This window comes from Episyrphus balteatus, chromosome 3, assembly GCF_945859705.1.
Source record: "Episyrphus balteatus chromosome 3, idEpiBalt1.1, whole genome shotgun sequence".
NCBI classification, from domain to species: Eukaryota; Metazoa; Arthropoda; class Insecta; order Diptera; family Syrphidae; genus Episyrphus; species Episyrphus balteatus.
Window position 1 is genome coordinate 129,399,055 of NC_079136.1, and position 23,857 is coordinate 129,422,911.

The 23,857-nt window shown below is 35.8% G+C and overlaps 1 protein-coding gene across 2 annotated transcripts in view; it reads right to left on the reverse strand.

The window, feature by feature from the left end:
* Window positions 1-4,394: 4,394 nt before the first annotated feature.
* The window catches only part of LOC129914146 (nucleolar protein 4-like), an 80,961-nt gene continuing 61,498 nt past the window's right edge, over window positions 4,395-23,857 (reverse strand). Inside the window, exons 2-5 of one of the 2 annotated variants that reach the window (XM_055993229.1) lie at window positions 5,770-6,168; window positions 5,505-5,705; window positions 4,924-5,443; window positions 4,395-4,849 (exon numbers count right to left, since the gene is read on the reverse strand). In XM_055993229.1, the coding sequence (XP_055849204.1) occupies window positions 4,599-4,849; window positions 4,924-5,443; window positions 5,505-5,705; window positions 5,770-6,168 (1,371 nt within the window). In that variant the 3' untranslated portion in view covers window positions 4,395-4,598. Of the gene's footprint in view, window positions 4,850-4,923; window positions 5,444-5,504; window positions 5,706-5,769; window positions 6,169-23,857 lie in introns of those variants that run through there. The other variant, XM_055993228.1, reaches the window with a different exon arrangement.

The window sequence follows — 23,857 nt, forward strand, 5'->3', positions numbered from 1 at the left end:
TCAAAGGGATTATGACGCGATCACCCTGGGTAGCAGGGCTGTCGTTTCACCTTTAGAGTAGGCAGTACTTTAGTATTTAAAAATGCAGTACGCAGCAGTACGGCAAACATAAAACACACAACACGTTGCAAGTTACATGTTTCATGTGGCAAGTTGCATGTGGCAAGTTGTATGTGGCAAGTTGCGTGTGGCAAGTTGCATGTGGCAAGCTGCCAGGGTTGCAAAAAGCTCACATTTCAGCTCAGCTCACAGCTCAGCTCAAATTTGAGCTAGCTCACTTTTGAGCTCACTTCCAACGCCTATATCTCGGAATTTTGAAGAAAATGAAAAAAAAAAATTTGATGCCAAAAGGTAGCGGGGACTCTAACCTACATTTGGGTACAACTCTCATCCCTGTAGGTCCACGCGTTCTCAAACCGGGAGAACTTAAAAGTAAAAAAAAAATTGGCAAGATTCTGAAAAAATAGGCATGATGTGGTGATTTAACATGGAAGGCGATTTTTTTTAAATCTGACAATGTGCAAAGCGTAGGCCCATGACACAAGTTTTCATTTGGCATCATTCCCAAAAATTGCTCTCAAGCGGTTTAGCTTCTAGGAGTGTTCAAAGATTCGGGGATTTTTCGAAAAAAAATTTTACCCCAACTTTCAAAGGCGATTATATCGCGGAATTTTGAAGAAAATGAAAATAAAATTTTTGATGCCAAAAGGTAGCGGGAACTCTAACCTACATTTGGGTACAACTCCCATCCCTGTAGGTCCACGCGTTCTCAAACCGGGAGAACTTAAAAGTAAACAAAAATTAGGCACGATTCTGATAAAAAAGGCATGATGTGGTGGTTTAACATGGAAGGCGATTTTTTTTAAATCTGATAATGTGCAAAGCGTAGGCCCATGATACAAGCTATCATTTGGCATCACTCCCAAAAATTGCTCTCAAGCGGTTTAGCTTCCAGGAGCGTTCAAAGATTCGGGGATTTTTCGAAAAAAAAAAATTTACCCCAACTTTCAAAGGTGATTTTCTCGGAATTTTAAAAAAAAGTCGAAAAACCGGATTGTACCGGAATTTTTTTTTATGATAAAAAAAGAAATATTTTACTAAAAAAATAGAAATATATTTACTATTAAAAAAACCAAGAAAAAAGATCACGAAAACTTATCTGTTATATTCTTATAAAATTACCATATCGCACATTTTATGCGCAATTCATTTACTTTTGTTAACCATATATCGTACGTTCTGAACCACACAACATGAGTAAATTTCACAGAATAAATTGAAAACTACATGGACGCAAGGAGGATGAAAGAATTAATTTATTGTTCACTTGATAAAAATGTAAAAAAAACTAAGTGTGGATTAATTACTTCATAATAGAAATTAAAAATATCAAATGAAATTCATTTACATATACTGAATGAGAAGTATAACTTCAGTCGCGTGTACATGTGTACACACACTCTTTTTTTTTTCTAACAAAAACACACCGACGAATATTAATTTTCCATTAATTTCAAATGAATTTTGACAGAACTCAAGAGAGTTAATTTCCATAAGAACATTTTTTTTACGTAAAACGCACATCATTTGAGTTCGCAAATTTGATTTGATCTAAAAACGTTCACATTTGTTTGTTTTGGAGAGTAATCAAACAGATCTTTTACTGTCAACAAAATTCCTCAATCCCTTTAAGCAAGAAAACGCAGTTCAGAAAAGACACTTCGACCTCCGACCTCCGACCGAGAAAAACGGGTTTGCACTCACACACTTGCAACTTTTTGTGTATGAACCAAAGTCGAAGGAGAAATCGTGGTGAAAAAACCAATGCATAAAAAATCGGCTCCGCGGTGATTATAATTTCCATACTAATTTGAGCCGCCTTCGGACCCGTTTCGTAGTCGAAGTCGGACTCAGCTCCGACTGAGGCTGAGCCAATTCGGACCGAGGTCGGACTCGTTTGCTTGAAGGGTAGCTCTGACAAAAAAAAAATCTAAGATATTTCGACAAAAAGTTTAAAAATTCAGCAACATGAATATTTTCTCTTCAACTAAAAAAAACACCCATTTAACATTTAAAAACTTTATAGACTTATTTGATTCGTAATTCCCACGGAAAAGACAACATTTTTAATAAATTTCGGAGGGCTGCTATATATTTATGACTTATCAAGCATTTTTCTTGCTTTCTAAAAAAAAAAACACCCTTTAAATACCCTTTAACCAAAAATATTTTTAAGAACTTTATGGATTTTTGTCTGCTTTTTTCTAAATTTTCATCCCTAATTTTATATATGCATCATGTGTCTATTAAATTTTAATTTTTAACTGTATAGTGAAAAAACGGGCTCCATTGTTAAATTGGCGTTTTTGAATGCAAATCCCGCAGGATCGTGACTCGTGAGCAAAAAAAAAAAATTATCTAGCTATGGTTATGATTTTTTCGAAAATCAATGAGTCTAATCATTCAAATAATTCATCTTTGCAAGTCAATGTTTTCGATTGTGAAAGGTAAAATAAAAGTTAATTCGAAAATTAGAGTGTAGATGGTTTGATAGGTGGTGTGGTGATTAGGGTGTGTCATTCTGAAGAAACATTTTTCTTCAACTAAAAATTATAAGCCGAAATTTTTTGAAAATATGAAAAAAAGAGTCTACCAAAAAATGAGCCCTTAATATTCAGAGTTGCCTCATACAAATTTTTCATTTAAATAACATGAAAAAAATATCTTTTTTTTTCTACTTTTGTAGTAAAGTAGTAAAGGATTATAAAAATGAATAAATGATTCTTACAGTAAATTGGATGCTCTAAAAAAAATTCCAATACATTTTTTCATAGAGTAAACCCACCTGAAGATATTCAAACTCAAAGAAATATAATAAAATTATGACTTTTATTTTGTTTATTTCGTCGTCACCTAATGGTGATGGTTTGTTAGGTGTGTATGTTTGAAAGAGAGAGAGAGAGAGAGAGAGAGAGAGAGAGAGAGAGAGAGAGAGAGAGAGAGAGAGAGAGAGAGAGCGAACAAATCCTATGACTTGTTAAAATAAAAATGGCAGAATTATTTACTATGTTTGCAGTGCTATTGTTTTTTAAATCTATGGTGCTAATTCGGATCAGCTGGTTTGGTGAAGGTTACTCGTTAGAAACCTGTCTTGATAACCAGTCCCAAAAGCCACAACATCTTATGTTTCTTTGGTGTTGAAATTGCTTCTATAAAGCTTTGAAGATGATACGGTTGATTCTGTAGAGCTTAATGGAAGCAAGATTTGTTAATTGGGTACCTAACCCTTTTTTTTTTTCTTTTTTAACTGAATAAAAAGCAGCCATATAGGATTTTGTTAATACGAGTATGTTGCCTACAAAAAAATATTAAAAATTCAACTCTAAAAAGTGGAGCCCAACGTAGAAATCAAAAATCTAGTGAGAAAAATAGCAATTAAGTACATTAACAGTACATTTTCAAAATCCTATCTGACCGCCGTTGTCAATAACTAGGCACATAGTATATTTAAAAGTGGCGCCCAACGCCGAACCAATTACGTTGCTTACCTATTAGAAGTCAGGATAAAAAAGTCCTTCAAAGAAATAAAACAAAATTGTATTATTTTTAATATTTTTTTGTTCATTTATTTTATTTATTTGTTCTTCCGTGGAGATTATAGAGTATTTCGCAATAAAGATAAACTTTTGTTTTTACTTATTTCTTAAATATATATGTATATATATATTTGTATCTAAATGTTTTTTTTTTTTAATTTTTTTCTTGCTTTCGCCACTGTGTTTTTGTTTTGTTTCTTAATTAATTTTTAGTAAAATTGTGTTTTTTGTTTTATTATTTTGTTTTTTTTTTTTTTTTCATCGCCTTAGGTACATGCATAAAAAAATAAATGAATTAAAAAGATGAAATTTTGTTACTAAATTTTGATAGAAATGCCCTGATTATAAATTCATTTTCTTTTTAACTTTAAAGAACAAAAAAATAATAAATAAAAACAAAATTAAAAAAATAAATAAATTAAAAACAAACACTTAAAAAATAAAATACTTAAATATACATAAAAGTACATAACTATATATATTTTTTTGTTTAAATGTTTAAAAATCAACTTTTTAAATATTTATTCTTTTATGTATGTTTTATTTTTAATTTTAATTTTTTTATTTAATTTAAATTTAATATAATTTTTTTTTGTGTATCACCCTGTGTTGTAGTTTAAAATTTTATAATTTTTTTATATTTTTTTACTCACAATTTGTTTTTTTTTTATAATTTTTGTTTTTATTTAAACTTAAACACTAAAAGCCATTTATAATCTTAAATTCTTTTTTTTTTCTACTTTACAAGTATAATTTTTTAATTTTTTTTTTTTTTTTGTATTTTATTTTTTAATTTATGTTTTATATTTAAGATTTTTTTTATGAAAACACGAAAATAGTTTTATTTTGTTTTTTGTTGTTTTATAATTTTGTTTTGTGTGTTTATTTGTTTGTTCTTTGAATTAGGAACAGCGAACAATTTTATGTTTTGGTTGTTCTTGTTGTATTTGTGTTTTGAATAGTTTGTTTTTGTATCAGGCCCGTCATATCGGTCATCTTGATTTATTGTTGTTGAACTAACAATTGTTCAACTTGATCAGCTGTCCGTAGTAGAAATGCTGCACTCTCTCGATATGCAGTTATCACCTGCCTGGCGGCTGTTATTTCATTGGCGCTTAATTTATGCGTGACTAGAGGTGGTGGGGGGCGTGCATTCGGACTAAGTGATGATGAAGTTGCTGCAGCAGTTGATGTTGTCGATTGAGTAGGTTGTTGTACCGTTGATGGTTTCATTGACAAATCAGTTGGAGTAGCTAGAAAAAAGTTGAAAAATACTAAACAATTATAGCAAAATCCATCAAGTTGTTTGCGAAATTTTCAATCTTACCATTAGCCGCAGGAAAATAGCTTGGATAGGCTGGTGTTCTTGCATATGGGGACGTGGATGATGGTGAAGTAAAATCTGTGGGGCGATAGATGGGTGAGGAAGCGGGAACAGGTCCTCCAACACTAGTCACTGTTGTGTTTCCATTTGACAAAGTTGTCCCTGCCCCGATTAGAGGTTGGTTTCCTCCTCCCACCGATGTGGTACTCAATGCCAATGGCGAACTACGGGCAGAGGAGCTGGCGCCTTGTGTGGATGTTGTTATTGGCGCCATTATGTCAGTTTCTGATGTAGCTGGATTTGGTGTCGAACGGAATCCACTCGAGAATGTTGTCGAAGTGCTTGGTGCATCGCTGGTGACAGCAGTGCTTGTGGAACTTGTGCTTGAGGTGAGTGGAATGGCTTGTGTGATTGGATCCAATCCAATACGCATGCGTTTGGCATTCATACTTTCATTTTCGCAAGCAATCGCAAGAATTTGTTCAGCTTGAACTGATGTTAGATGAGCTGGAGTTGGACGAGTCTGAGAATGGAAGTTATTGTTAGTGGATTCTATGTGGATTGTATATTTATTTAGAACTTACAGTATTATCCCATCCCTCCCTGGCCTTCTTGTTGCGACGGCAAGACTTCAAATAAGTTCGAATGCGTTTTCGGGAACGTTCACTGAATTCTGGGAATTGCCTGGCACATGAATCAATAATCGCTTGAATCTTCTCCTTTGGTTGTTTTGATATCGGAATGATTCTGTCAAGATTTTCATCAACAAATAGACGAACAAACATCTAAAATAAGATAAAATAAATATGAGTAAATGAATACAAATATATCAACAACAAAAAAACTTACATTAAATGCCTTCAATCTTTCCGGATCATGAGCTTGTGTATCTAATTTATCATCCGAATCATCTTCTGATCCCTCATCTTCATCTTTTTGACCTGATGAATTGGTTTCATCTTGAGTTTCCATTGGTGATGATTCTTCTGCACGTGGAATTGGGGATATTGATGATTCCATTTTGGTGACATTTTGTGCCAAAGCATTTTGATATTGTGCCCACAAACCACCAACAACACCCAAATCGGGACCTTCGGTGCCGTTGCGTACAGCATTGGAATTTTGATAATTCCAAGCTAAAAGCATTAATTTGAGTTTGTCAGCATCTTTCATGAGACCCGCATACGGATCGTCCGGATTTACATCGGATGCTGTGTCAGGAACTGGGGCCGTCGGTAACGGAGGCTCCTGAAAGGGAAAATAAAAAAAGAGTATTTATTAAGAGATCAAGGTAAATGGGAAGATATTTTAAACCAAAAGCAACAAAACTTATTAAGTTGATGAAAATATTGGAAATAAGAGGAAAAAATAAGTGAACTTGGGTGGCGCCCAATGTGGAACCTGTCCTTCGTTTAAAATATAAATGCCAATGTCGACAAAAAATTATTTAAATTGTATGCCTATCTCGTATTATAGGGTTAATGACATCTTAATTAAAATTTTAGTAACTAAAATGGCGCCCAACGTAGAATATGTCTTCATATTTTGTAGGCAATGAAAATATTTGACCCTCAGAAAAATCATACTTAAATGTAGGCCCTAATAACTTTTAATTATGAATTGCACTGTACTAAAAATTTTAATTTTATAACTGGCGCCCAACGTGAAACCTTTTTGTAAGTTTCTATGCTTGTATTAAGCTAATAAATAAATAAATAAATAAGCATTTTATAAGTCCTATTTTTTAGTCAAGAAATTCAAAAATGGCGCCCAACGAATATAATACAATTTTTCTGTATTTTATTAAACATATACGATGATGAAAACTGGTCAGAAAAACATCTGAATGAACATTTAGAATAACCAACGCCGAACCAATTACTTTCCTCCATTTGTTTTTTTTTTAGGCTTTAACACAATAAAGCTAAATTTTAATGTTGTATTGGAAATAAGGCGCCCCAAAAAATCAACGCAAAAACAATTTTAATTGTAATTAATTGCCCTATTTTCGTTCAAAAGTGGCGCCCAACGGTGATTTTAAAATCGTTCTTATTTCTTTTTTATTATCGTGGTAAATTTCCACTGAATAACGATAATTACTGGGCAAAATAAACACATATCTAACTCAAAAAGTCACCAAGCTGAACCTTTTTCTTCGAAAAAAAAACCTTCTCTCTCTAATTTCAAAGCCTTTTAATTAAATGAAAATATTTTTTCTTTTATATACAAACAAAAACATATCAGATAAAACAAAAAAAAAAAAATAAACCCTAAAACGAAGACAAAATTTGGTTACTTTGAGGTTAATTGTCACCCCACTTGTATCAAAACTCTCAAAATCACACAAACTTTATCTCAAGACATGCAATATGCTTGGAGTCGTCGTCCAAATGAAATTTTATACCTTAAGAAACTCTTGTGTGTGCCATCTCTAAATGATATGTACTCCTTCATTCTTATGAATAAAGCACATATCAACAGAAGTTATAGTTTTTGGTATCGAAAAGGGTAAAAGTAAAGTAGATGGATGAAATAAAGGAAGGGTTGGTGGGGGTAAGTGGGAGTAAGTAAGTGATTTTTAGAGAAAATTTAGGATTCAGGTAAACGTGAGGTTTCAATGCATATATACTTACACACATTTATAGATAAGAAATACCTTCGGAATAGAAAGAGAAGAAGAGAGAGTCTTCATTCTAACCTCAAAATGTCTTTGAATCGGCTAAGGAAGTTTAAGATGTTCTTCCAAACCCCCCTAAACCCTAAAATTCTTCTTGGTACACACATCTTTCTTGAGACACCCCCTCGAACCACCCACAATACACACTATACACTTTTGGGTATCACATCCTTGTTTACTTCATTACACAAGGAGATACATGTACCGTTATGTGTAGGTTTATGTATAAAAATAGTGAAGATATATATAAATGAACCGTACCCAAAAACGATATGTATGTAACTTTGCCTGCCTACATACGTATATAAGTTGGGGGTAGGTACGTGTGTACGTATAAATCAATTGACGGAGTAGGTAAGTGAATCAGGGGTATGAGAGAGGTATAAGTTCAACTTTCTTCCAAGACAAGTTTCTCAGATCTTCTCATACCTTCATACCCTTCCATTCGAAAGCCATCACCATCAGGCCCAAGAGCCCCCACCTCCTCTATACAAATGCCAAACTAACAAAACTCCCAAAGGTTGAAGGCGGGCTGCAGAGGTAAGTATGGAAGGATTTCATTTTCGGTACATAAATGAATTGGGTCTGAAGGGTGGACGAACGACGAACGACTGTGACGACGACGAAGACTATGAGGAACAAACAACAAGGCATATGTTGTGTTGTGTTGTGTGTTAGTATATTTATGTGCGAAGGAATATATTGTACACCGGGGTGTATAGAGAAAGAGAGTATGCCTAGGAGCATTGGCGATGACACATTTCAAATGGTCGTCATCGTTGTCGGGAGGGACTTGGTCGGTCGTTGTTCGTATAGTGTGGTCTTCGGTGACGGTCGGTGGTGTGTGGAGAAGAATTCAAGATAGTTTTATGGTATACCCAAAACCCCAAAAGCCAATATTTGAGTATACACTCTCTCTCGCATATATACAAATGTCCTTTGGCTCATTTCTAAGCGGAAAAACAAAAACAACGAATAAAAAAAAATATCCACCACAGAAATAAGTTTTTGAAGAAGGCATGCAAGGATAAAGGAACATTTATACACCCCCCTTGTCCCCCTTCCAAGAGTTTTATACGCCTCATCCCAAAAAAAAATAGCAAAAAAAAAGAAAACCTTCGTACACACCAGAGGGATAGAAACTAAGATGGATGCCATAGAAATGGCACGGGAGATGTGGTGGGGGGGGGGGGGGGGGGGGGGAAGGATGTATGAGTACCGAGGGCAAAAGAAAGAAGTTGTGAGAGAACCTTGTCTGGTTGCTGCGTGTACACCCCTGCGAATCCTTTCTACACCCTCAGATCACATAAACTTCTAACTAATCATTTTCTTCTTCAGGCCAGAAAATAGAGGAAAAGGGGGAGGGGAATGAGAAGATATAAGATGGCACAGAAAAAAGGTCTACGGTCGTTCTTTGAAAAATGTTCAAACCGTCTGCAAACAAAAACCCATTTCATTACCCCCATCATGCAATGGCATAGTCTTCTTCTAGCACTGGTGCTGTATATATGCGATGTCGTCTTCTTGGCAGGAAAAACAAAAAAAAAAAAGTGGAACGAGAACGGACGAACCCAAAAAACTAGGAAAGACAACAAAAAATAAAAAAAGGAAGAAGAAAATTGTAAAAAGGACTTTTACTGATGGCCACCAACAAAACAACCATACCCATCAGCAGTTTTTGCCTTTCTTATACTTATTCAAACATTTCATACACCACACACACTTATACACACACATGTGTATATTGGATACCGCACCAAAAGTCCTTTTTAAGGATCGTTCGTGCAGGAAGTTCCGATAAAAGCCAAAGCAACAATTCAAGGAAAAAGTAAGATTTGACCATATATATCCTTGGGTGTAGGTTTGATGGTGTGGGAGCCATTCCTCATGTTCCCAATCTGCCAATATGTCGTTCGTCAAACAAAGAAGAATTTTATGTATCCCCTTCCTTCTTTCTTCCCCCCCCCCCCCCTCTCATCCATTCACTTTGAAAAACTATCTAAAAAAAAAAATAAGAACGAATGTGATGAAGAAAATAGTTTTCTAGTCAGAGGGTTCGATTTTTAGATGTTTTTCGCAAGCAATAGCTTCTATAAGAGACTTGCGGTCAAAGGGTGAAGTTTGATATGGGATGAAAGTGCCAAATGCATACGACGACTTGGGTTTTCTTGATTTCCTTTTTTTTTTTTTAATTTTTTTGCAAATGAAATTCTAAGATAGACAACTTAATCTACTTCAGCGCTTTTGTTCGTGTATAAGACCTCGTTGTCTTCGTATAGAGAGAAAGAGAGTGTTGGCAAATTAATTAGTGAGAAATGCAGACCATATAGAGTGTTGGAAGTTTTCTGCTTCCTTGGTTAAGTTTTTCAAATCATCAGTATCATTCTCATTGGGTACGAATGTCGTCATCGTTGTTTGTGTGATTCTCTGCAGTTTTTGGGGTTAAAGTTCCAAGTTCGCCAGTAAAAAGTTCCGCAAAAGAACTGGTCGGTGGTTCTGGTCGCAGGGGATGACTTGACGCAAAACCCCACCCATTTTCTCGGGTTTGTGTCCCTTTTTCCAATTGAATGGGATTTTGGAAAAAAAATTTTTTTTTTTTGTAAAAGTTTTTCCTCATTTCCTTCTTCTTGTTTTTTTTTTGGGGGGTTTTCAAAGAGCTTGGGGTTTTGTGCGTTAGAAAATAAAATACAACAAAGAATGACTTGACTCTGTGATGATTTTGGAAATATATAGGTACAAAGTAGAAGAGGAAGAGGTTTTGCCTTTCACGTGGTCAGGTTAAAAAGTTTTGTGAAGCTGAAGATTCTCTTCTTCTTCTTTTTCGTCTTTGTTGCTTTTTGTCTGACAGCGATTCTTCGATCATTAATTTGTTTCTCCATTTGGCAGGACGTTTGATGGAGGGATAATTGAAGTTTTTTTTGATACGAAATTTAATGGTTTTGTTTTGAGAGATTTTGGGGTGAAAGGATGTTTCAAGGTTTTGTTGAAGACTTTGTTGTAATATTGAAGAATACTATACCTATTCGGCTTCAAGGTCTAAGAAAAAAAAAATACTAAAACTGAAAGTATAGATGAATTCAAAATAATTCTGTTTTTTTTTTTTTTATTAGGGTTTGCAAAAAAAAAAAAAAAATATTTTTTTAACTGGCGCCCAACGTAGTATTTTTTTTTTATACCAACTGCTTATATACATTGCTATATACCAAGATGCAAATAACTAGGGAATGCAGAGCTTGAGTTTCCAAGCTAGCATTTTTAAAATTATACTATAAAAATGGCTCACAGTGTCGAGTCTTTTATTAGTTTTAGATTTTCTGTTTTTAAAAGTGGCGCCCAACTTGAAATTTATTAGTCTCGTAAGGATTATATTGTTAAAACCATAGAAGTCTGAAGGAAATGGAGGTCTTTTTTATCTTATATTTTTTTATTTGAGAAAGGTTACTGAAATATTCTATTATTACTTTCAATTCAAAAGTGGCCCCAAACGTGGAGTATGACAAAAGAGGAATACTAATCTTAAGCTTTACAAAAATTAACAAGAAATTACACTAATATAGTTTATTATAGAAAGTCGGCTTATAAAAAGATTACTTTTAAAAGTGGCGCCCAGCGTAGAACCTAAAAAAAAAATATTCTGGAAAGTGGCGCCCAACGTAGAATATTTTATTTTTTTTTTTTTTTTTTTGTGCTAAAAAAGAAATCTTTGCTACAGTGTCAATTCGACAGTTTTTGTCAATACTTAGAAGATACTACACTAACCATTCCAAACAATGTTCAAAACCCTCAATGTCAAAAAAATATATTAATTCCTAACCAAAATGTATAAAGCAAAAAAATGTTTCCAACCATTTTGGTTTTTCTTCTATTTCTAGTTCAGATCAAAAACAGAACTAAACCGTTATACAATCATTTTTACCTTACCAAATATACCAATTTGTATGGTTTTGACATTTCTTCAAGTTCGAAAATAGATACATTATGACGTATATTAGTAAAAATATAAACATTATCTGTTTCTTTCTTCACGTGGCAGACAAAAGTGCGTGTGTTAAAAATGTGAACTAACTGATAAATAGCTTTGTTATAAAAAACCCTTAAAATCCTAACAATCCTTAGTCCAAAATTCTTCAAACAAAAAAAAAATTTTTTTTTTTTTTAAATAAAAAAAAAATATAGATAAAATCCTTGTCGTTCTTAATTATCTTTGAAGGATATTTCTCACGTATCTGAGTATAAAATTTTAATCAACAAATACATATCAACTTTTGGGATAAAAAAAAAAAAAAAAAAAAAAAAAATAGAAGAAGAAAAAGTTCACCGCATTGTGTGTGTGCCATTAGAATGTAATATCCCATCAGGGTTTATTATTAAAATGTCTATTTCTCATCAAAGGTGCCCCGTTTTTATCTCGACCCCCCTCTCACCCCTAACTCCTCATAGTTTTCTTTTTAGACCCCGTTCACTTGTATATTTTTGTTTTCGTTGTTTTTTTTTTTTTTTTTTAATGTGTGTGTAGAGGTAGTTAGTGTGTGCACCACCGACACCGACCGACGACGACGGACGAGACCAGAACGTTCGTTCGTTGCAGATCCTTTTCTCTCTTTTGTTTGTTCTCATTAAAAGGGTTGTTCAATGTCCAATGGGGTATGCATGCATCAACAGTACACAGCAGCAAAAGCAGCAACAGCAGCAGCAGAAACATGCATTGAACGCACATGGCGCGGCGCGCGGTGGTCGATTTCTCGTTACGGCTAAAAAATATCAATGGGGGGGTGGTGGTAGGGTGGATATCCGTATTCGCGCGCCATCAATATGGAATATAACGGTATGGCATGGTATTTTATAAGGGACATCATCATCATCGTAGTCGTTGTCGTCGTCGTAGTTATCGTCGTCGTCGTCGTCGAGTAGTCGTAGTCGCAGTCGGTATCATTGATGATGACGATGATAGGCTTCTCCCTCTTATACTATACAAAAAAAAGGCGATGAAGGTAGAGAAGAGACCAAAGTTTTTGTTGTCCTTTGGGCTCCTTTTGATAACGCACCATGAATACGGAGTTGGGAGGGGGGGGGGGGGGGGGATTGAAAGAAGGGTCGATGGTGCGTGCGTGTGGTATTTTCGAATCGGACTGACTCTGTGAGTGGTTGTTTCCTTTTTATATCACCACCACCTTTTCGATGCGAGTAAGAAGAACACAGCTAAATTGGGAACTCAGTCCTTTCTTTTTATTTCTACATTCACATTTGATGAATAAATTGGAGGGGGTGATTGAGGGGGATGGGGGTATCTATAGAAGCGACCGAAGAGGGAGCGAAAATCATCCAAGTGGGGACCGATATAACCAGCTCTAGCTAGCTTGTTGTGTGTTTTTCTATATCTACTTGACGTTGGAGATATGTTGTATTCTTTTATTTTTTGTTTAATGAAGGGTGTCAGTTGTGGCAGGGGGAGGAAGGACATAGCAGATCCTTTGAATTCTCGATTCGATATAGAAAAAAAAAACAACCACCAACAACAACTTCCAATTGATATATAGGTCGTCGTCGATGAATGTACTGAGTTGCTGCATGCAATCACCATTGCAGAGTTGTGTGTGATTCCCCAAAAAAATAAGGCCTACCTCCTGCGAGAGTCCTGTGAATATTGTATGCAAAAGGGCCCTCCGTTTTGCGATGTCGGCAGCGGCAGCGGCATCGGCGGCGGCGGTATATGGAATCTCTTTTTTTGTGCTACGTGCGTCGCGTGGAATGGGTCACTTCATAACCGAAAAACACAACAAGCGAATGAACAACTACACAACTGCAAGAGCCATGGCGCTGTTCTCCTCTTTTTTTTTTTTTTTGTTTTTGTCCTTTTTCATCCTTTTTGCAACAAGCATTCGAGGAGCCTCTTTGTATTTTTGCCATCATCATCGGTATATTGCGTTGCGCTCTACTGTTGTTGCACCCTCACATTTCTGATCGTCTGTGAGTAAAGGATAATTTCATTTTCCTCTCGTGCACAAAAAAGGATTCAAGGGGGAGTTGAGTTTAGCCTCCTCACAAAAAAAAAAAAAAAAACAGAACCCCTCCACGCATCATCAACAAACACACAAAAATAGTCAACCCCAATCGAAGGTGCAACCGAAAATCATCCATGAATGCACCTACCGACCGCTCTTGCCCGCGCCGGCCGCATCCTTTGCTTGAATGGGGGGCTGCACATTTTGTTGGTCGGTAATCGTTGCAAAAAAAGGAAGAAACGAAAAAAAACAAACAAGGACAACGAGAGTTGCTGTATAGAAAAACGTTGAAAAAAGGAAAAAAGAGTGCGCGAGTGAGCGCGAGAATGAATAAATGAAATTTCGGTCACGACAAATCCTGTTGGTTCGCTTATAGGATAGGAAAGTGCATTGCTAGTTGTGCACTCTGTGGGGGTGCACAGGATATGCAGGGTGATGATGATGACAATATATATGAGAAAGACGAACGAAAGGAGGGGGGCAAGGGGGGGAGGATTGATGGTTTTTATAAGAGTGGCATGTCGCATGTTGGGGCTGATGTCGATTTTTGGAATTTTTCCGCCATTTTTGTCTTTTTTTGTGTCGTAGTGTGTGTGAGTTTCCTGGTTTTGGTTTTTTGTTGTTTTTCTTTCTTTTTTGTTGTTAGTGTAGTTATATTTGCTGGCGGGTCTGGAGCGGCGGAGGACTATTTCTATGCACGGAAAAAGGGTACAAATGAGTTTGTCGGTTGACAGGGATTAACGCAGGGGATTAAGCACACAGTGTGGGTTACGTGTATAGTTTTTTTTTTTTGTATGTGTGTGTGAGTTTTTTTTTTTTTTTTTGATAATACTGGCAGCCACTATAAATGCAACTATTTTGTGTAGCCTAAGGGGTGACACATAGGGACTACCACCATAGTCTCTCTACCCCCCTTTACTCTGAACCGCCCGCGCCCTGAGCGATTGATTGGTTGGAATTATCATATTGAATGCCAATTAAATATCGTACAAGTGGCAGTAGAGACAAGAAGAGATGACATGTTGTATACTGCAGTTGCATCAGTTTGCAGTTACAGTAGCATCTCTCTATATCTATATGCATAGTTGGTAGCCGCATTAGAGAAATGGGCATAGTTCTAGCGAACGAATGAACAGAAAAAAAAAATATATTCGACTTAACTTGTTAAGCTCGAGGAACGGGAGGAACACAATTTTTTTTTTTTTTGTCTTTTTGTTTCATTTTTTGTTTTGTTCTTTTTCTATTAATTTTTGATATAGCTTTTGCCATTCTCTATAGGCGTATATAGTATTTATTTTTTTGTGAATAATTCCACTAGGGGATTTAAAACGTTCCCATAATACCCTCTACCTGATAGAAATGCCAAATGAATGAAAGAAAAAATAATATATATTTTGACTGATGTATGTGCAGCGCATTTTTATCAAAAATAAAATAATATATATTTTAGTTATAAGCTCTCAAAGTATTATAGGTACATATAAAAAAAATAAGAAAAAAAATTTAAAATAAAATTATATAATAAAATATATTTTTCAGCATTCATCTACCTGGGCACTCTGAATTTTGAACAAGCCAAATGAAATATTAAAAAATATTCTCATAAAAATATGCAATAGATATTTTATATAATAAAAATTTAACAAAATAGACTAAATCACAAATTTTACATCCTACTTTTTTTCTATACCTACAAAATGAAATAATTCCACACCCATGTGTATTCTTGAAATCATGTGTCAAATACAAACAAAAATAATTTGTACAATATTGCATAAGCTCATTTTTTTTTTTATCAAACATGTCAATTCATAATCATGCTACATTACGAAGGTACCTAAAAAATACTAAAAAAAAACGTTCTTTAAAGTTTTATGCACAATATACCTTCATAAATGTGATGTGAAGAAGTTCCAAACGTTGTAAGACCTTTAGCTTTTCTTAGGTTTCTTTGCGTTATTGTAAAGCATATAAGTTTTCTTACGTTACACTGCGTTATTTTGCGGATTTTGTAACAAAAAGTGGCGCCCAACGTTACCTTTCTATTTATTTTCTGCACCAAATGATATTATTTAGCAATAGAATATAAAAATGCAAACATCCAGCCAACTTTTTTGTAAAGTACAAATGTGTATAAAAGAAAAAAGTAACTGAAAGCTTCTACTATTTTCAAACTAAAGTGAAACATGAAATGTATAATAGAAAAATGGTTAATAGCATAAATTATATTAGAAATGGAAGGCCAAACATTTTTTATTGAGAAAAGTTGCATAGTGTAAGATTTTTTTTTTTAAGTGGCGCCCAACGGTGAACCTTAGTTTTTAGTAGTTTTCTTATCAAAATGAGATGATTAAAGTTCTTTGAAATTGTGTAGTCACTTTTCTATATAAAATAAAAATCTACAAGACCTAGGATACGCACAAAACTGTGAATGGAGAGTTCTTTTATTATTTTTAATATTGGCGCCCAATGTGGAACTTTTAGTTTTCAGGTGGATAAGTGTATCTTTCGAGCAGGGTGTTAACAAAAAATTATCATACGTCAGTGAAACTAAATTAGAACTATTAAATTAAGCCTTAATAAGGCGAGACATGAATATTTGTACAAAAACATAAAAAGTAACTTAAAACTTCGATAACTACTTTCTATCTATAGTAACATCCAACGTGAAGCATGTATAATACAAAAAAGGTTGATTTCATTCAATCTTTCATAATTTTTAAAAACATTTTAAAGTGAAATAATCATTTTTAGCAAAAAAACAAAACCGACTTCCATGGATCAAAACTGGGTTTTATGGTTTTTTTAAATAGTTCCTATGGCAAAAAGTGAACGAAATTGAAATGGGACCACACTGCAGCCACCAGCTATCCAATACAAAAAGAATTATCAAAATTGGTTCACTCAGTCCAAAGTTATGCGGTAACAAACATAAAAAAAAAAAAAAAAAAATACAGACGAATTGAATACCTCCTCCTTTTTGGAAGTCGGTAAAAATCAAAAGTAGTCAAAAGACATTTTTTAAAGTGGCGCCCAATGTTGAACTTTTATTTTTAGTTTAAGTCTTTAACGACTTTAAATAAAAATGCACACACAAAAATGTTCACTTTAAACTGTAGATAAAAACTTTTTTTACTATGTACTTTGTAAAAGTGGCGCCCAACGTAGGACATAGTTCTTATTTTTATTTTAAGTGAGAAAGAAAATTATTAGTTCTTCTGACAGAGATTTTTCAAAAAAAAAAAAAACAACAATCAAAAGAAGCTAAATTTGAACTCCTAAAATATACATAATCCCGACCAAAAAATATTAGGAATGTATAAAAAAAATAAATTTATTGAAGAAAGACAGCTTATTAAAAACTGAAATTTTAAAAGTGGCGCCCAACGTTTAAACTTAGTTTTTAGTGTTATGTGGTAAAGGGGAGTTATTTTCTCAAAAAGGTAAAGATTTAGTTTTTAGAAGCAGTGCAGATACCATCTAGAAAAAGAAGAATTTTCAACAAGATCTTCTTAGGATATGCTGACTTTTTATGGGTACATGCTGTATTGATGGCCAGAAAAAAAAGTAAAAGAACCAGAGAAAGAATTCATGTTCGAAGACAAGATTATGCTAAAGGTGATTTCAAACAAATTTTGGTTTTGATGCAATTGGCTTACTTAGTCCATGTTGAAGTGGAAGAGACTATTAAATGAGAATCTTGATGAGCACAACAGATTTTGTTGGTGTAAAAATAATTTTTTTTTTGCCTCTATTTCCAAAATTTAGTCTTGAATTCAAAATCAAGAAAGTTCAAGACAGTAAAGTTGGAAATTTTAATTGAGGGTTTATTAAGATAATAAGGTTTAAACTGATCCTGCCTTAAAGATTGAAATCAAGCCTGAAATCATTGCTTTTATATCACAGTTGAATGGAGCTGATTTCTTGTAAACTGACGGAAATTAAAGCTGTTTCTTAAGACAACTCGGAAGCTCATGAGATTTTAAAAATCAAGCCGGCTCGGAACAGATTACTCTTCAGCCCCTATAAAAACTTCCCCTTCTAAATGGGTTAGTTGCATAAAAGACTATTTCAAGAAAAAAAAAAATAAATCTGACTTCCATGTGTAGGTAATGAGCCGGTCATTTTTGTTTTTTTGTCGGATTCACAAGGCGGTAACTTTTTTTTACCACAACCAAAGAATATGAACAGCAAAAAAAAAATTACATAATTGCATTCAAAACTCTCCCAAATATCGCACATCGTTTCGTTAATTTTTTTTTCTGCTCTTTTCTCTTCTTTGTGTTTTTTGTTTTTAACACATTGCATGCACCCAATATTTTCTCAGCAAACAACAAAAAATTATCAAAAAAAAAAAAAAAAGAAATGGACACATCCCCGGAAAACGTGTGTATACGCACATTCTGGTACTGGTATTTCCCAATCCAACGCATCTCGTACGTATATGGTTTTTCTTTTTTTGTGAACATGTGGAACATGCGGGGGTATAATATACGAAAGTAAAAATAAAAAAAAAAAAAAAACAACAACAAATATATTATTATTATAATTTTTTTTTTGTTGTTAATATTAAAGAGGCATTTTCAGCCTCCATCATATGATGCAAATTGGCAACGCCCTTTTAAAGCTTAAAACACATTTTATTGAACACACGCAGCATGTTGAGATAAACATAATATATATCTCATGTACATATAGAATAGTTCATATATATATAAGTAGTTATATATTTATATAATGAAACTTACCCCCAACCAATAAATTTATATATATATGTATAAATGCATTACTCACCTCCAGAATACCTCCCCCCCCTTCTCACTTTTCACCACATCATCATCCACCAAGTCGCATAATACCACCCACTTTGCAAATGAGGCGCTCCTCTTAAACATAGCCCAAAACATCTCAGATGGGATGAGATTTGAGTAAGTTGTTCCAAGAGGGTGGCACTGGAGAAGGGGTAGAGGTTAAGTAAGAACATATACCATCTGCAGCCATCCCACACCACCTGCATCGCATACAACCCAACCACCCATCATTTTACCCCCAAAAACCCAACGACCCATCTCACACGCAAACTTGAAGCAGCATCAAGCAACTCCTCTACCTATTTATCTCATTAAATAGTGTTTGGGGTTACTTAAGCGTGCCCCAAACCCCCTCTCTTAGTGTGCACACACATTTGTGATATGTCTCCCCGATAACATCGTCGTCGTCGTCGTCGTCGTCCTCAACGTCATCGTCCACATACTCTCATACGTATACAACATGCCATCCCTTAAACCTTGGTTCGTTCGTTGGTTCGTTCGTTTGGTTTGGTGCGTTTGTTGGTTTGTTCATTCGTTTTCAGAGCCTCATGCCATAAAGCCTTAATTGCACTCGCACTCACTTCTCTCTCTTCCTCAACTCTCTCCACTCTCATATAGTTAGTAGGCGAAGCCAGCAATCACTGATGGTCACAGTGAGTATGAAGAAGTGGAATGAATACTGCTGCTGCAGCAGCAGCAGATTGAAGCATCAACATCACAGAATTCTGGACAGAAAACCGACCCCCCCTAGCATCATCGCATCTCTCCACATTCCTTTATTTGGCTAAAAAAAAATTGCGTGCAAAGGGTTTGCATCAGAGATGGATGATGGCAAGCCAAACCATCTCTCACATCATCGGGAGACCGGCGGCAGCGGATGAGATGAAAGGGACGCGGGGGAAGGGAGGTTTTTTGCGTGATATAAAATGAAAAACATCGAACAAAAAACACACACGAAGAGCACAGAGATAAAAACGCGAACGCAATATAAAGAACTCATCATCATGCGTGTGATTGCAAAAACAGCCTCCGGGAACCTCCGGTTTTTCATTTTTTCGGGTGAGAGAATGAGGTTCGCATCAGGCCTTGGATATATGTATAACGAAACGAATAATGTGTGTCGGCAAAAGGATATCAAGTTTGAGGCTTATAGAGGAGTTGTATAGTTGAGAGGTATAGAGGAGGGGTGCTCGCTGTATGCTGTGTTATGCCATTGCGAAGGCTTTTCATAACGCATCACTGTGCATACAGTGCTGATGGGTGCTACTGGTTTTGCATTGCACAGTAGCAGCAAGAACCAGTCAACGCAAAAAAAAAAAAAAAAATACAAAACAAAATAAAATGAAATGCAAAAAGCAAGCAGCACAAAAAAAAAACTGAAAATGCGTACCCGCAGCCCTCGCACATCCGTGTGTGAGCGAGCGATGTGAAATATGTGTATAGAGATTGTACGAAGCACAGCGGCATTATGTGCGTCGCTTTCATTTTACATACAAAAAAGCGAAAAACATCAGGATACCGCACCACAAGCAGCACAGTTACGCGTAGGCGAATATAAAATGTGGGGCTTCCATATATATTTGTGTGTAGAGAGAAAGGCTTGATGGGTCTACTATACAACCGACAACTTCCTTCTATACACACCGCCTCGCCATTCTGCACAAAACCCCAACCCACCCCACCACCTTGACGCAGTTTTATCATCAAACACTGAACGCAAAAATTGTGTGGTGGAAATGAAGGCAACACAAAAAATATACCATCACGGCGAGGCGAGGGTTGTTTTGTATTTTCAGTTTTTATATATTTTTTTTTTTTTTGTCAACCTCAACGGGAGCCGAACCCAAGCCCAGACCCACAACCACCACCACCATTCAACCATCACCATACCATCGCTCTATAGCTTCGTGCAAAACTATTTGCTTGTCTTTACTCTTATCCCCGGCTTCAGTCCTCTGCTTGTGTCCCCCGCGGGTTCGTTCATTGCTCGTAGTTGCTGCTGATGGTTGTCAGAAGCACTATGGGGATTGGAGCTGGCTGTGGAGCTGGCTGTGGAGCTGGCTGTGGAGCTGGCTGTGGAGCTGGGTCTGAGGCTGATGTGTGTGCATGGATGATGAGCAGCAAGAGTGCGTGCCGTATTTCGAGGGGTGGCATTTACGCACATTTCACATAAATATCTCAACAGCCGATGTGTGTGCTGTGCGCCTTGCCTATCCCTACTTTTCTGCTTTCCCGAACTCGAACCCGAACGAGAACGACTTTCGTCCTTATCCTCTCCTCATTCCCCGACTTGAGCCCATTTGTTTTCCGCACCTGATTGACGTATAGTTATGTAACCTCCTTTGCATTATAATATTGGCGGCGATGGCAATGGCGATGGTAGGTAAGAGGTGAAGGTTTGTGTACTGACTCTATAGAGGCTTTAGCATTTACACGGGGCAATCGAGCCCACTTTTGTATGCCACAGAAGAGAGACCAAACTACAGACGCACCTCTTGCGTGCCACAGCAGCTATACGATTCGACCAGTACACAATATACGCACATGCAACGAAGTAGAGTTTACTATATCGAGAAAGGCCGTCCCCGGAACATTATCATCATAATCATAATAATCGTTATATATACGTAACGTAGAGTGTACACTGGGTCACCACTCTTCCTCTTTCATATCAGCTAGAGGAGATGAGTGTTGTGTTGTGTATAAGGCTAGGCTACCCAATATAATGCCTCGTTCTCCCGATGATCAAAGGGTCTGCTTTTATAGTGCCTGCTTATCCTTGCCGCCTTTTAATTACGCAATTTCGCCTTTGCCAAACGCATGCATATACATATACTAGATGCAGATATAATAATATACATAACCTAAAGGGAGTCATATTTAAATGGCGCCCGGTGTGGGGCACCTTATATTTGCTGCCGTGTGTTCCACTTTGAGACCAAACCGAAAAAAATAAACCTGCCGGAAGGGGGTCTCGAGAAGACCCCCAATATTACCTCTCTATAAATAAAATCCGTCGTCGTTGTCCTCTTTCTCTTTCTGTTATTGCCCTTTATAGGGTATAGATAGGTTGGTATAGTGCAATGTTATTTTATGCGCGCGGCATAGAGGAGATATAGAGAAGAGGGTATTGTGTGATATTTAGCTGGGCGGACATATAGTCATCGTGAGTAGTCATGGGGGCGATATCATCATCATCATCATCGTCATTGAGTTCAAGTCAGAGAATGTGAAGGCGAATCAGGGGCGAGAACTGGGCCTATAACATGACGCACCCTATTTTTTTTTTTTTTTGTATAAAATGTTGTGTTTTTATTTCCAGCCCTGATACAACGAGAACCAACAATAAAAGAGGACATTTTTTCGACCATACCGTCCCTGGGCACTTTTCTATAACCTTCCTTTACCACCAAAAACCTAACCCCCTCTACACCCCCTTTGTACTATATAGGATATAACGTACAGGGTATTTTTTTTTATCGGAACAAAAAAAATATAAATTTCCAGAATTTTCTTTCTATAGTTTAAATAATAAAACGAAAAAAAAAACAAAACAAAAAAAAAAAAGAAAAACATCAAACTAACGGTAAAATAACACACAGGGAATCAATCCCCCAAACCAAAAGCCAACTAAAGAATCCAAATTACCCCGAAAGGGTTAAAAGTATTATTTTTTTGTTTTGTTTTGTGTTTTTTTGTATTTGCATCACCCCCTCTCAATCCGCGCTGTATGCGAACATGGTTGGGGTTGGTATTTGGTATTTGGAATTTTGTGGGGATTGGTATTTGGAGGGTATACTACCAGCAAAAAAAACTTTGTGCATCGAAAATGTGCCTACTTTTGGTGGCTAGCTAGCGGTGGCGGTGAGGAATATAACCACCATCATCATCATCATCAAACACACTCTCTAACCCTCACCCCCCTTTAGCCTTTGGGATGGGGGTAAATTTAGTTTGCGTGTGCTAGGGGTAGTTTTTTGTAGTTCAAAAATGTGTGTGTAGATTTTTTTTTTTTTGCTGTGTTTTGCTGTTTTTTGCTTTGCTTTTTCTATCACGATGATGATGATGATGGGTTTTGCCAGGTACCTAGGTACACAACTATAACACAACATGCTAATGCATGCGAATGATTTTGAGTTTTTCGCGCTCGCAACACAGAACAGAAAAAAAAGTGGTCAGCAGCGTAGTTCAGTCGTAGTATAGAAAAAAAAAAAAAAAAAGTATTTAAAATAAATATAAAATAAATAAAGTGTACATGGTGATTGGAGATATAAAATTGGAAAGAATGGGTTAGGGTGGTGCACATTTTTAGTTGCGGACATAATGATGGTACGTATGGATGGTGTGTGTATGTGTGTATATTATAGGGGTTTTGATTCGTCGACATTTTATTCAAAGCAAGCTAGAAGAGGCTAGCGCGAGCTATTCGAACGCCCGACGACGGACGACGATGAGGCGTAGAGTAGGTATCTATAGTTGTGAACGCACGTGTTCTAAGAGTGTATAACCCTAGTCAAAAACGGAAGAGTGTTGGAAATGCAATGTTGTTTTTTTTTTTTGTAGATAGGCATGTTTGGTCTATCGGGGTCTATACAATAGAATGGGTAGTTTTTTTTGGGGTTTGATTCAAGGGAATTTGGCGTAATTTTTGGCAGGGCTGTGTTATTTTTTGGTTGGGTATAGACAGTTGTTGGGTCTTTAGTTTGAGAGCGACAAAAATATGCAGAGTTGTACTTTTTTTTTCGTTTCGTTTTTGTTGTTGTTGTTGTCGTTTGTTTTGGGAACCTTGGTAACTAGTATAGGGAGGAGCACGCAATTACGCGTAGGCGTGGTGATTTTGATTGGATCCATTGGACGAGTTATTTTTTGCGAAGTGGAAGTTTTTTTTCAAGCGATAGGACTTTGAACTTTGCAAGCAAGCAAGTGTTCAAAAATGGTCGTATTGGTGTCTAACTCTCGACTGATTGAATTCAAAAAAGGGGATGAAAGTATTTGGTGTTTAAAAGAGGCGATTTTGGAAAAAATTCTTATGTTGTGATGTTGTTAACAGGCATTTCAAAACCTAATGGTCCTTATTGTAAGGTAATCACATTTTAGAAAGCACAACACCGTTTTTCCTTAACTTTTCCAAGCCTTCTGAAACACTCAAACTCCAAGATTTATTGTAACTTTTCCCGTTAACCTCCACTTGTTTTAAGTAATTGATTACTACTCAAAAATTAAGCTATTAAAAGTATAAAACAATGTCATATAGCTTATAACTATCGGACAAGCTAGAACTTTTAAACGACACCCAAATTATTAAGTTATGATAAATAGTTTATAAGTTATGATGGAACAAATGAACATGCAAACATACCAGTGAAACACATAAGCCTCTTTTAGCCCAGACTTGAATCGAATGATAGATAATCTATCAGTAACTTAAAATGTTTCAAGGCAATGTC